The following is a 13,706-nucleotide window of genomic DNA, read 5'->3' on the forward strand; positions in this document are numbered from 1 at the left end:
ACATAAACAGACAAAGATAATAATTATTTAAAATAGTCATTTTAACTTCAAAAAAAATGGACTTAATTTTAAGACCACACCTACCTAAGGCACTCAGTTGAGCACAAGCTGCAAGAGAAGCTGCCAAGCGAGGAACTATACTCCTGTTGGAAGCAAAATTTAAGCGAAAATCCAACAAACATGTAACCAAATCCATTGAAGGACATGAAAGAATGCAACGATCTGAAAGAAGGTCCTTAGGGCCTGCAAGAAACAAAAAGAAAAAAGAACTGAAAAATTAAAAAGGTAGGGAAGGTTTGTCCTCAGACTGAAATAAGAATAGAACATAGGCAGGATTTAGCTGACCAAACACAGCAGGCTAAAATGCCAGTCTGCATCTCAGTTGGTGCATTCTACCTCCCTTGAAAGGGACTGGAAGTAAGAGGCACTTCCATGATACAATTCAAACTAATCCCAAGACATTTTACATTTAAAAAAAACAATAACTTCAGATTAACTGTGCCTCAAAAGTATCCTCTCTTCACTGATGAAGAGGCAAACTAGAGTGACTACAGATTATTTTTATCTCTTTCCTATGTACAAGTGCACCTCTCATGACTTTGTTGAAACAAAAACACTTTCTTAGTATGAATAACAATGTCTTCTTAACAGGAATGACAATGAACTCTAGAACTCTGGCATGTAAATATCATGCAATAAATACAACTGTAAAAAACGGACAAGTAAATGTACTTTCTTGCCCTTCTGTAAACATTATATATGCTATCTTACCTGCAGCTGGCATGATGGGGTAAACAGTGAACCGCCATCCCCATCCATTCACAGAGCCATCGCTGATGAACTTCCACTTCAGTTCATCCCCTGGAATTCGCAGTTCACTAGACCAATCTGACCACTCACGACCTGTTACAGGAGGCATTATGAACATGTTCACCTATATTGTCTGAGCCAATACACAAGCCACTCACGAACAGCAACTTCCCTTCATGGTTATAAACACATTCAGGGAAAAAAGCTACATAAATCATACGAACGTAACTACAAAGATTATTATAACTTAAGTCTTAGAACAGTTCAGTTAGCACTGCTAACAGATAGTACTTTTAACACCACAGTCAAAAGACAATTATGAGATCTTAACAAAATCCACTGTCCTATTTTCAAATTACCTTTTCATATTACAAAACCATGTAACATCATATACATTAAATTAAGCTTTACAGCTTTTTCTAACCAGGAATCCAGTCTGGAATACCTCATATCCAGAGAGAAATATTTAAATAATGAAACAATGTGCACCTGAAACAGTCTGGGGAAAAATGGGCCAACAGTAAGAGGCCATACCCTAACTGCTCAGAAATGTTAAGCACAAGCAGTAACTACCAAGACCCTTGCACATGAAGTCATGTACAGGCAGGCTCAGAGTAAAATTTGATGAGATTACAAATATTCCTCTAAAACCTACTGCAAATTTATAGTACTTGAAAATTAAACGACAGAAAACCAGATAAAAGATGTGAAGATTTCATGTAGTGTCACATACACAGGGCAGAGTAGAAAACAGAAAGAGAAAGCCTAGCTATTATTTTGGGCATTTGACAGCAGAAGAGCTTTTGTCTTGACTGTATGAAAGCCTAAAATTCTGTCAGCACTACTTGAAAAAGACAAAAAAAAAAAAAAATCTAACAAAAAAAGTATCCCTTTCCAACCATGTTCCAATTTGTTAAAATATACTTTGATTATACAGAAATTCACACATGTTGGTAGGGGTGCTAAACACCAACTTTTTACATTGTAACTTAGAAAGAGCGGGATAACATGCTCTTCTCAGAGATTCTCTGTATTCAAAGACACAAGATCACTCTTGCATGTCTGTGCCTAGATCCTACATCTTGTTTAAAACACAGTACCAATTTAAGTAGTCTTCCCTGTTTTTTTACTGGCATATCCCTCACAATAAGTTGGTCACAGACAGTGATACATTTCATTCAGCATTTAACAGTAAATCACACAAGACAGTTTTGAAAAGCACTAGTTCTCATAACCTGATCGGACAGAAACAATTCTGTTGACACCATCCATTATGGTGAGTGGATCATGACGCCGCTCTGTAGAACACTGGCGATCAAATTCTACCCTCAGTCCCTCAGCACCTAAACAGCAACAAAGAGTTTACACATTGCTACAGAGCAATCAATACCACAACAAATGCAGTATTTTAGAAATCCACGTGAAATCACAATTGTTTGGAAGCCATAGCAGTCATTAATAAAAGTAACTTCCTTTGGTTTAATGACATTATTTGTCTGTAATTTCTTCTCTTTGAGAAGCTTTATATCATAGCAAGCTCACATGAGCGGGGGCTAGCAGTAAGAAGACTATATTCAGAACATTCCAAACTAAATTTGCAACAGACAAAAAATGTCTATTTACAGTTAAGGCAAATAGCTCTTTGTTGCCCGTACCTTTTGATAAGTACTAGGTAACATACTGAGAGAAGCACTAAGTGAAAAGACAGTGTTAAAAACAAAAAAGTATTTCCCAAACGCTCAAGACTAGAAGGTAGGTGTTCAATACTGACCCTGAAAAAGACTCAGTCCTTCTCAGCTTTGTAACTAAACAGAAAATAGCAATGATAAAAAGCCACAGGCACAGTTGGTTAACCTAAACATGCATATTTCACAGGATCAAGATGTTCATTTAGTATGAAAGTGAAATTTAAGAAATACTTTTCACAGTGACAGGATACATCACATGGCTTTAAAAGTTCAGTGCACATTTTCACAAGCAAAGGAAAAAAATTATGTGTGCAGGCTTGAAATAAATTAAATTTTACTAACACAACTTTAAGAATTATATACCTGGTATTTTAACTGTGCCACTAGAAGATGTATCATCAGTATATGGATGGCTGCTTTCTACCACAACTGGTTGTGAAGAGAGGCGACCACTTTGTGAATCAGTTGCTACGTCTTCGAGTTCAGTAACACACAGCTCCAACAACATATCAGCAACCTAAGGAACAAAAACCATACACTCTGAAAAGTAATCTTGATTAGTCCAAGAAATCTAAGCCAACTACCATTCTTCACAAATTTTAAATAAATAAATAAATCCCTTGTTTTCAAAATTCTAATCCATAAACCATCATATTCATTCAAAAATACTTTTTTTTTTGGTGGTCAAAGCTAGAAGAACTCCTAAAACTAAAAGCCAAACTACGTAAGTTTCCAGTAAGTAAATGACAACACAAAAAATTGTTTTCCCTTACAGAGAAAAACAAACTGTAAAATCTGAACTGCAAAGCATAGGCCAAACGATTAATGAAAGGTGTAAATATTTAACACCATTTGCATTTAAAATGCAAAACACACTTTAGAGAGAAAATTCTAATAGTACTCATTTTTAAAGAGCCATTTCAAATAAATACTCTGACTCTTAAAAAAAAACAAGCAGAAAAACAACCCACAAAGACAAAATTATTCAGCTACTGAACTGTAGAAGCAAAACACCAAAATTTATTCATAAATGTATATATAGCATGCATCTAGTTAGGGTGGGAGGGGGACAACTACATCTACAGAATATGGGTACACCTAGCTGATCACTGAAAATTGGGATATTAACAATTTGAGAAATAGCAACCCTATTTACTCAAACAGAGATATCAGAAGATTTCATTGTTTAAAACAGAAGTTGCCTTGTCATTAGTAAGTAAATTTTCTATTATTTCAATGCATTCTCCTTAGCAAAGTCATTATTGATCTTTTTGGTCAGCGAAGCCAAGTTTCATAGAGGAATACAAAAATCAGCTTTGCATAATCCCTTCTGATGTTTCAAATCAGTCTTTAAACTGTGCAAAGACAGAATTAACTACATCATATGACCATCTTAAAGAAACAGTTACTCATTAGGGGGGGGGAAAAAAAATATTTGAAGGGTAAAGCTACCAAAAATTATTAAACAACTTTCAGTTCATTCCTGTAAGCAGATATTTTATAAATAATTTATGATTTGTAACATTCTTTCATTCTTTTATACAGCTGCTGGTAATCAATATTGCAGCATTCATTGATTCTGTCAGTTATCCCCAAGAAAGAAAAAAAAAAAGACAATAAAACATACCCATGGATACTTTGTAAATAGCTAAACTTCAACACACTAAGTGTATATCTTAAAAATTAAGAATTACTAAATCATCAACAATGTATTAACAGTATTTTTAGCAATCTGAAATATAAACTCAGATGCAAACCAAAATCAACATGCAAGTTTTTAAACTAACATTCTGCAGATGTAACAAGTAGGGCTTTGTAAAGTCAGCTACATTCCAACAACCACAGCCACTTGTCTTACACATAAATACAGTTCATTAAGCTTCTATTTTAACATCTAATTGGAACATGACAAATCCAGGAGATAGTCTGTTACTGACATGTGTAGCACACACATATATTCACTTAATATTTCCATTAAAATCATTAAGGTTCACTTGCATTAAAGTTCAACTCAAATTTTCATGTTTATTAGTTTCTCAGCATGATGAGCTGTACTTTAAATACAATATTCTAGCAAGCTACTAATGAAAGGGACGTAGTTAAAATACAACAGAAACAAAACCTGACCTGTGGGTAAGCTGTGCCCATACCAGACAGCACAGCTGAAAGAACATCTCTTCCTTTTTCACCCGCTCGGTTGGACACAGCAAGCTTTAGCAGGTCAACCATGACTCGTGTGTCATCTGGTACTAAGAGACTAGTAAATTCATCCAGATACTGTGGCTCTGGGCCAGATACTTTACTTTGACTTTCTACATCCTACAAAACAAATTGCAGAAATACTTAAGACAGTGAAGATTAAAGAATTTCACCAAATCCAAACAAGTTAACTTGAAGAAGTTCAAAAGGTAGTTTAAAACACAATTCATAAATCCAGGATTACACAAGCCCAAAATTAACCTACTGTTAAACCCATTTCTCTAGAGAAAAAGCTTTCCTGAAACTAACCTACTTTAACTTCATGCAAAAAAAAACAAAAAAAAAATCTTCTGCTTTTGGATATATATTAAGAATGCGGTCATTTATAGGGTAACTTTAAAAACACAAAAATAAAGCAAAACTGCTTGATAAAAGCATGGTAAGGAGTTAAGTTTTAAGGAAGGTGTTGATGACATTACTTCTTTGGTTTTTGTCATGGTTTCTGCAATGATACTGGCAGCTCCAGGATCATCTGTGACTGGAATGAAAGGACGGGAAGAGGCAGCAGCAGCTGAAGGAGTTACAGCAGATGGTGTCACAGCATCTTCTGAAGAAACAACCTAGCCAAAACAGACAGCAACTAACAAACTGCAATAACATATTGTAAAACCTTTAACAGTCTAGAGGGCTTACGGTCAAAGACAACAGCAATTTAAAAACAGCCATAAATTCAAAAAACAACAGATTCACTTTCTGTATTTGTAGCTTCTATTTTATGTTCCTAGGATGGCAACCCAGCCAACACCCCCAACCAAGATCAGCTGCTACAAAATGTACAATAAAACGTCAGAAAAGCCCACAATGTAGAAGACAAGCTACCAATACAAGCCAAATTAACAGTTTGTTAAAGTAAAAGATCTCTTCAGTAGCAAGAATTTTCTTTTTAATGCTTCTGTTACCAGTTGGGAATCAACAGAGTAGAATTCCACCCAGACATTCCTGCCTACATTAGCTGACAGAAGTTTACAATTACATTCCATTAAATAACAGTCAAATATTCCCTTAGTTTTTATGTTTTTTTTTTTTTAAAAAAAGATCACTTCTGTAAAATTAGTATCTGGTCGAATGGTTAATATGTTCATGTTAACTGTTAACTCTAAAATACTACTAGAAGTCATCACAATTGCAACTCATTCAGCATTTAACAGTGCATTCTGAAAGTTCAAAACTGATTTAACTCTAAAATTTAAGTTGTTTCAAATCTCACAGAGTAACTACACCTGAAATTAGGGCAAGAAAGAACTGATTAATCTCTGCTATTATCAAATTAATCAAGACAATATTTTTCAGCTTTACCATTAAACATAGATGGAAAAATTCTTTTGACACTTTACCTCCCCTCTCCTGTCCTGCCATGGGTTTGGGCTCAGCCTCTCTTCTATATCTCCTACAAGCATGCATTCATCTCCATTCACAGGGCTTCCTGTAGAAGTAGCATCTGATGGAGGTGGTGGTGATGAAGAGGGACATTCTACTGGTGCAATCATACTTGCAGGCATCAGTGCTCCAACAACTGCATCCCTGAAATCATTTAGGGCAGATCAACATAAACCTGACTATATTCCCTTTTTGAACTTAGAAAAAATATACTAATTTGTCTTAATAAAATCAGGAAAGGTTCCCACACTCTGGAATTTGGAGTCATTTATCTCTGTTCTCCTTTGGGCCCAATGCTTAAATACTGTGTTTTAAGGCCACTATTTTATGTGAGCTCCTTTACGTAAAGTTGAGCACAAATACTCTGGTTCTCCACCAACAAGGAGGGCACCATAAAGTTTTATTGTTCTTTCCATTCTGCCTCCCACTGCTTCCTCAATGTCATCTATCATGATTTATTTACATGCCTTTTACATGATTTAATTGAGCATTCTGAAATAAACAACTTTTCCCCAGGCACTAGGAGCTTCTGTAAAGAAAACAGCACAAAGCTAACACCAACATTAAAAAATAATTAAATGAAGCTTATGCCTATCCTGAGAAGTCCAAACAATTTATACCCAACTCAAGAGACCCTGATAGAAGGTAAGCTATGCCATCTTTTGCTTTGCAGAAGAACAGAATGTTTGCATGCCTACCTGGCATACATGATTTGCAATGCCATTAGTATATGAGATAACGCCTGCTGCTTGGCGACATTCCCATCAAGTGATAGGAGAATCTTAGCGAGGGAAGGGCGATTCGGCTTGGAACTATTTGCCCCACTAATTTTGTTACTGGCAGCAGAAGAATCTGCATCTGAAGGAACACCTGGAGTGAGGGAGAAAAAGAAGCCAAGCATTCTTTAATGGTGTAATACATAACATGAAATCACATAAATCAGCTCCAGTTAAGTCAGAAGACTCTAAAACTAACTCTAGAGTAGATTCATAAACCATAATCCCTAAAGTTACAACATTAAAGTCAATACTAAGGCTTTGCAGCAAGGGCTTTCATAAAGTAGTGTTCCACCTTGTTACTTCATCAAAAAGAATAAGGTAATTCAGATAAGAATATTCTGGTGATTGGCATCTGGAACAAGTTTTACTTGCACAGAAATTTCTCAAATTTCAAGAATATTTATTAGGTACTCTTAAAAATACTAATGACATATTCTATATATGCAGTTCTTGCTCTTTTTTAAGTACATTTCCTTGTTCATGAAAAAGTTTAATCAGCAAAATGTTTGGTGCTTTTATATTTGACACAAAAGAATTAGGAAGACAAAACGGGAATGTTTAGTCAGCTGCCTTAGAAACAAAACGTAACAGCAGAATGAAGAATTACAGCAACAGGTAACATGTAATATCACCATTACAGTAGCATCCATCTATCATTTCCTCCATAAAGCTCTATCCCGTATTAAAGATAGTCTTTGAAGTGTTTGATGAAGCATGTTGCATTTTTATTTCCTGAAGAACAATAAAAGTTCAAACTAGTGCTACTTCTGAACAAGTGCTTTGCAACTTCCACTGTCAGGAAGAGGTTTTGTTGGGGTTGAGAGCTGTGTATGGTTTTGTTGTTGTTTTGTTGTGGTTTTTTTTTAAGACAGTTTTCTTTTTGCACTCTTCTATCACCTATTAAACCACACACACAGCTAACTCTCAAATGGCATACAAAACCCAACCAAAAACAACACCACCACCCCTCCCCCCCTCCCCCCAGAAAAAACAACAACCAACCACCAAACCAACAACCAACAATACCAACCAAGATAAGAAGCACCTAAAGGGTCCCTCGCTGTCTGGAAAAGTACTGGTTCATGAACAGATGGTGTAGCTACATCCACTGTTGTCCATGCTACACTGTGAGAAGACCCACAGGCAACCCGGGTGATTTTCTGGCCTTCCAAGCCCTGGACAAGAGTGGGCTTCCTATTGACCGTAGTAGTTCCATTTCCTTGCTGTCCATGGTCATTGTCGCCCCACGCATAAACCTGCCAGTAAACATTTCCACATATTACTTTGCTTCACTGGTTGCCTAGTTTAACTGTTTCTTAAAATTTCCCCCAAAGGAATTTTAATAATTTTCATTATTAACCTAGGACACCTTAGGGAACCTACTGTCATGACATCATCCCCCCATGCACCATTAAATAAGGCAGGCATTAGCATATATTAAAAAAAAAGAAAACATCATAGCAGCACTTTGTCAGATGATTCATAAATTATTATCCATTCATAACTCCTCAGTTGATTCATAAATTAGTCAATGTTCACAGTGGACAATAAGCTAGAAGAGTTAGTTGCATAGTAATTATATTGGGGATCTGAATCAATACTGTGATAATCATAATGCTGAATCACAGCAGAAAAATTTGTCTAGATTACTGTTTCTGTATTTCAAGATTGAGAAGAAAACTGATCCTGAGATAATATATCAACTAGGAAAATATTACAAAAGCTACTATGACAACAACATTCAAGCTCCAATTATAATATGAAAGCTAATATATTTTAAATTACAATCATGCTTATTCAGGACTTTGAAAAGCAAATAAATATCATTAGAAATTTCTATCCCATTTAATCAGCACCAATGCCATTATGTTCTTCTTCAACAGTTTAGTTCATTCCTTTCTGGAACAAGTAAAAAGGGAAATGAAGTGTGATGTACAACATACCTGTCCAGTGTCAGTAACTGCTAGACAATGGAGTGCACCTACAGCCACATGCACAATCTTTTTACCCCTCAGTCCTTCCACAACCTGTGGCTTTCGTACATGCACATCTGTGCCATGGCCTAGTCTGAAGTAGTCACCCTTACCCCTGCAACAGATAGTAAATGTAAAACTCAAAAAATATTGTTTATATAGAAGTTGTGATTTTTCCCTCAAACTAGTACAAATTCAAGAAGAATAAAAGTTAAGAGGCAACTCAGCCATCCTAAAGTGCAGACATGCACAGTTGCAACAGACCCAAAAACTCCCCCGTAGACCTGTAATGTCATAAAATAGCTGTAGATTTTATGACCAGATGTAACAGTGTCAAGACAAACTGGGGTAAAGAAGGAATGAACTAGAACTTTGCAAAGAGTTCTTAGAGAGTGACAAATTTCCTTTGCTCTAACTCCTTTCATCACTACCAAAAGAAGAATTTAAAAGGGTGAAAGCAAAAGAGAGAAATAGTTTCCAGTGGCCACTCTGAGAAATGGCATCTCTGCTAAAATTTTTTTAAGAAGTAACTTATAAAAATTGAAGTTTTGAGGATTTCTCTTCATATCATTCATCAACTGGTGACAAATAATACAACAAAACTGACTATTTTAAGTCTTCTTAGCTTTGAAATATGTCAAGCCTTATTACACAAGGTTGGCAGTTAAGACCTTGATCTGGTTAGAGCTCTCAAGCTCATCTGCCACACAGTAAGCTCTCAAATTTTACAGAAAGGTTTATAAACAACTCAAAAAGCCAGGTTTGTGTTCAAAACAGAACCAAGCAAATAGAAGAAATAAAAACGGTTTTGGAATAACTCTAGGTGATAACTTTGTATCAGTTCTTGCTTTGAGGTAGCATTACTGACAACTCAGTGGCCTTCTGAGCAGCAAAGAGCTCTATGAAAACTGTGTGTTCCCAAGGAAGTTCTTCCCATCTCCTCTGAACTTTAGCTTACTTCCTTACTCTACTACATCCTTACTCTCACAGTGTCTGCTGCAGCTGTAGGCTACATACTCCAAACTTTGATAATCATGTTCTCTTTTTGCCAAAGTCTTGAATTAATATTCCTTTACACGCTCCATTGCTCCCAAGAGAGGGAATGATCTTCCCCTTCTTCCACTAATTCAGTAAGACCCAGGCATCCTATCAGAGTACAATACACAAGTGAGCATACTACAAGACAGTGTTGGAGCAATTGAACACATCAGAGCTTGCCTTTAAGACTTGCCAATTCAAAAGGCAAAGCACACAGATAAGGCACAATGGAGTTAAGACAGTCAAATAGCAATAAATGCAACACATACTTTGCAATTGCTTTGTTAATACTTTCTGGCAAATGTAACATACCATGTCCACACCACTCCTGACTTGGTCAGTGCCAATGAGAACTGTGCACCACATTCAATCTGACAGACACCTTGGCCATTCAGTCTTTCAATGTTCTGAGGAATGTTGCATCCTTCACTTCCTCCTCGGCCCAGTTTTCCAAAATCACCATCACCCCAAGAAAACACCAAACCTAACAAACACCAAACTGCAGGTCAAACAATGATCATGGTATTCCCTTGGGCTAGAAATCTTCTGGAACAAGATATTCCTACCTTCATCTGTCAAAGCAAGAGTCTGAGCATCTCTGCTTCCACAAGCAACCTGAATGACTCGGTGGCCAAGGAGCACTTTAACCTACAAAACAGAAAAGTAAGCAAGAAGTTTCAGAGAAATAATGTTTTAAAACCTTAGAGACAGTTTCAAGCTCTTCTGAATGATCTTGGTCATTGTGCCCAGCCTGAACATGCCAGTTAGCACAGGATTATCTAGCCTTCCTCACTCAGGATCAAACATCATTCAATCACAGTAGTAACTTCCACCTATGTATCAAAGAAGCACGACACGAATGTCCAAAAGAGCAGTAGCCATTTCACCTCACTTTCCAAGAAAATGAAAAAGATTGGATTTTTCTGGCCTCTCTGAAATAGCTTGCCTGTTAGAGGTATGTGTATGAAAACCTAATTTGGATCACTCCAAAACGATGCCTTCACAGTGTTTTCATGTTTTTTGCCTTTACTTTAGTTTTTATTTATCATTTATTAAACAAACACATTCACGTTTCAGAGACAAGAGAGATTTACCATTTTAGGTTTCAGCTGTGTGGTATTATCTCCATGTCCTAGCCTTCCATATTCTCCGAGACCCCATGTATACAGTTCACCACTAGAGGTAATAGCAGCACTGTGGGAACTGCCACAAGCAATATCACGGATGCGTTTGGTTTTCAACGCTTCTATCAATCTGGGTTTATCACAGTTCCTAGAGAAAAAGAATAAGGAATTAATTGCATCAATTATGAAAGAATTGCATAATATACACCCATCTTCATAATCCAGACAGTTTTGTGCAATAACTAACATCAATCTAAAAGTAAGAAGCAACATTATGATTCCAAGACATACACTGTAGTAGTGCCATAAATATAAAATTTACGCTATTTAAATGTACTCCAAAGTTTTATTTAAAGAAATATTTTATGTATACACTGCAACACTTGGGTGACAAAGCCAAGATCCAAAGTGATGAATCAATTAAGAAGCATATAATATGAAGTGAAAACTGATATCCTGTCATTACCCAAAGTTGAGCAATTTGTTAGCTGTGGACACAGAGCCAGGTAGTGAGATTAAGAGATGACACTCCCATCCCAACTTTGAACTTTACAAGAGAGATATTAGAGCTTGGATTTACTGTTAGCCTCTGTGAGAGAACTGGAAACTTTTCGTATTCATTATTCGTATAGCTACAATATTCTCTAAATTCAGGGAAGAGTTTCAACTCAAGGCTTTCTAATACTGTCTGTGTATCAGAACCACTATTAAAGTTTTATCAAATTATACATGACCTCTGGAATATCTGCATCCCTGAAATGCCCAAGAGTATCAAGTCTCACTTTTAATAAAATTACAGAAAACACAAGACAGTTGTACAATAAAGAATACTGCTTTAATCTGGACTTCGCTTTTTTTTTTTTTGTTCCTTTTAAAACATTGTTCTGTGGTGCCTACAAGAAAAAAAATCCCAAGACAATTCAAATTTTCTTCAAAGTGTCCTGTGGAGGATTAAATTATGTATTACTGGAAAGTCTAAGAAATTTATTTCTGGTTAACAAGTCTGTGAACAGATGTCTAAAGAAAAGGGCTATTAAATGCTCCATCAGGCTTACATCATGAACTGTTACAGCTCACAAATAAAATTGCTATGGTTTACACCTCAAAGCACCACTGTAAACCCTACCTTATAAAAGTAACCAAATGTGCGCCATTTCAGCAGTGACATTAAAAATACTATTAAAAACTTTATCCACCAACTATGTTTCCAAGTATTATATTGTCTCCTTTTTAAATTGAGACCACTACAAACGCTGCACATACACTGCTGAAAAAGAAACCTACCTTTTTCAAAACCTAATTTGTTGTTCCCATTGTAATAAAAATCCCGTCATTGTCACTAGTGGTGGTCAGCTGTCTTGCAACAGGCAACACAAATGTTCTCTTACTGAAATATTTCTATGAAATAGAAACAAATTTGGCATACTTACATTCGACTGAAGTGACCAAGTTTTCCATCATCTCCTTCACCCCATGAAAATACCTTTCCATCAACAGTTAATGCCATAGCATGCCGGCCACCTAAAAGTGTAAACAGAAATTTAAATTTTTAATCTTTCAAGTGGGAAGCAGGTCTAGCAAAAATCTCAGAATATTGACACTGCTGTACTTTAACAGTGTAACTGTATGAGCCTTTCAACCCAATATGCATTACTTATTTTCTTCACTTCAGACTTATGTGATTTAATTTAAAATACAAAGCTTTTGTGAGAATAGGTTTCCTGGCATGTTAAAAAAAAAAGAAGAAATAATCACACAATTCGCTATTTTCAGTGCTGCAAGGAAGAAAGCAAATCTAAACCCACCATTTATCAATACTCAAAAATGAAAACATTTTCTTTAGATTAGACTGAAAAACTATTAAGAAGCTATCAAATTTAACTCCCAGCAAGCAAGAAACTGTGTATTGTCTAAAATTATAGATTTTAACAACAGAACCATTAGCTTTAATTTGACATTGTATTCAACAGACAGAACTTAATAACCTGTATTTATTTTTACAAAGTTTTTAAAAACATCAGTTATGCTGGGGCATCATGGCACCCATGAAAATTGCAAAGCAACTATTTTTAGGCTTAACATGTTATGATTATGTATCTAAAAATTGTAATAGTCAGTACCTGAGTGAACAGCCACCTTCTTTACCACATAGTTACTGAGAGCTGTAATCTGGCGTGGAATAGGCACAGTTCCACTAGATATTCCTAAACCCAGCCTTCCATTTGTGGCTTCTCCACAAGCATATACTTTACCCTCTACAGTCACTAAAATGAAGAAATAAAGTTTGAAACATCATTAAAGTTTCACAACTGGAAATCCATTTATGCCCTTAACATATTTATTTCAAACTTATATTACCTGCAAAAAGGCTTTTGGATCCTCCAGCTACTTGTACAACGTTCAAGGCAGACAGGGTTTCAGAAAAGGAAGGGACCTTTATCTAGAGCAGACGCAAAATGAAACTCACTACAATTCACTGAAGTTTTATACTTTCAAAAGAAGAGCTATTCTTAAATCATAAAATCTAACAGGTACTTTTCCTTTTTTAAATAGATGAAAATCTCCATATTATTCAGACACTTCACACATACCAGGTAATATACACCAGGCAAAACACAAAGAACAAGAAAAAGCATTTAACACTGAAACCATGATAAA

The 13,706-nt window shown here is 35.9% G+C and overlaps 1 protein-coding gene across 5 annotated transcripts in view; it reads right to left on the reverse strand.

The window, feature by feature from the left end:
* The window catches only part of HERC2 (HECT and RLD domain containing E3 ubiquitin protein ligase 2), a 106,795-nt gene that overhangs the window by 24,524 nt on the left and 68,565 nt on the right, over positions 1–13,706 (reverse strand). For 4 of the 5 annotated variants that reach the window (XM_062628608.1, XM_062628607.1, XM_062628605.1 and 1 more), the window contains 16 exons: positions 13,407–13,488; positions 13,169–13,312; positions 12,479–12,569; positions 11,019–11,196; positions 10,491–10,572; positions 10,237–10,408; positions 8,857–9,001; positions 7,944–8,169; positions 6,833–7,004; positions 6,092–6,278; positions 5,177–5,317; positions 4,626–4,817; positions 2,862–3,015; positions 2,046–2,153; positions 772–903; positions 85–243 (listed from right to left, as the gene is read on the reverse strand). In XM_062628608.1, the coding sequence (XP_062484592.1) occupies positions 85–243; positions 772–903; positions 2,046–2,153; positions 2,862–3,015; positions 4,626–4,817; positions 5,177–5,317; positions 6,092–6,278; positions 6,833–7,004; positions 7,944–8,169; positions 8,857–9,001; positions 10,237–10,408; positions 10,491–10,572; positions 11,019–11,196; positions 12,479–12,569; positions 13,169–13,312; positions 13,407–13,488 (2,365 nt within the window). The remainder of the gene's footprint in view (positions 1–84; positions 244–771; positions 904–2,045; positions 2,154–2,861; positions 3,016–4,625; positions 4,818–5,176; positions 5,318–6,091; positions 6,279–6,832; positions 7,005–7,943; positions 8,170–8,856; positions 9,002–10,236; positions 10,409–10,490; positions 10,573–11,018; positions 11,197–12,478; positions 12,570–13,168; positions 13,313–13,406; positions 13,489–13,706) is intronic. The other variant, XM_062628609.1, reaches the window with a different exon arrangement.

This window comes from Pezoporus occidentalis, unplaced genomic scaffold (assembly GCF_034315485.1).
Source record: "Pezoporus occidentalis ecotype Australia unplaced genomic scaffold, CSIRO_AGI_Poc_V1 ctg32, whole genome shotgun sequence".
Classification (NCBI taxonomy): Eukaryota; Metazoa; Chordata; class Aves; order Psittaciformes; family Psittacidae; genus Pezoporus; species Pezoporus occidentalis.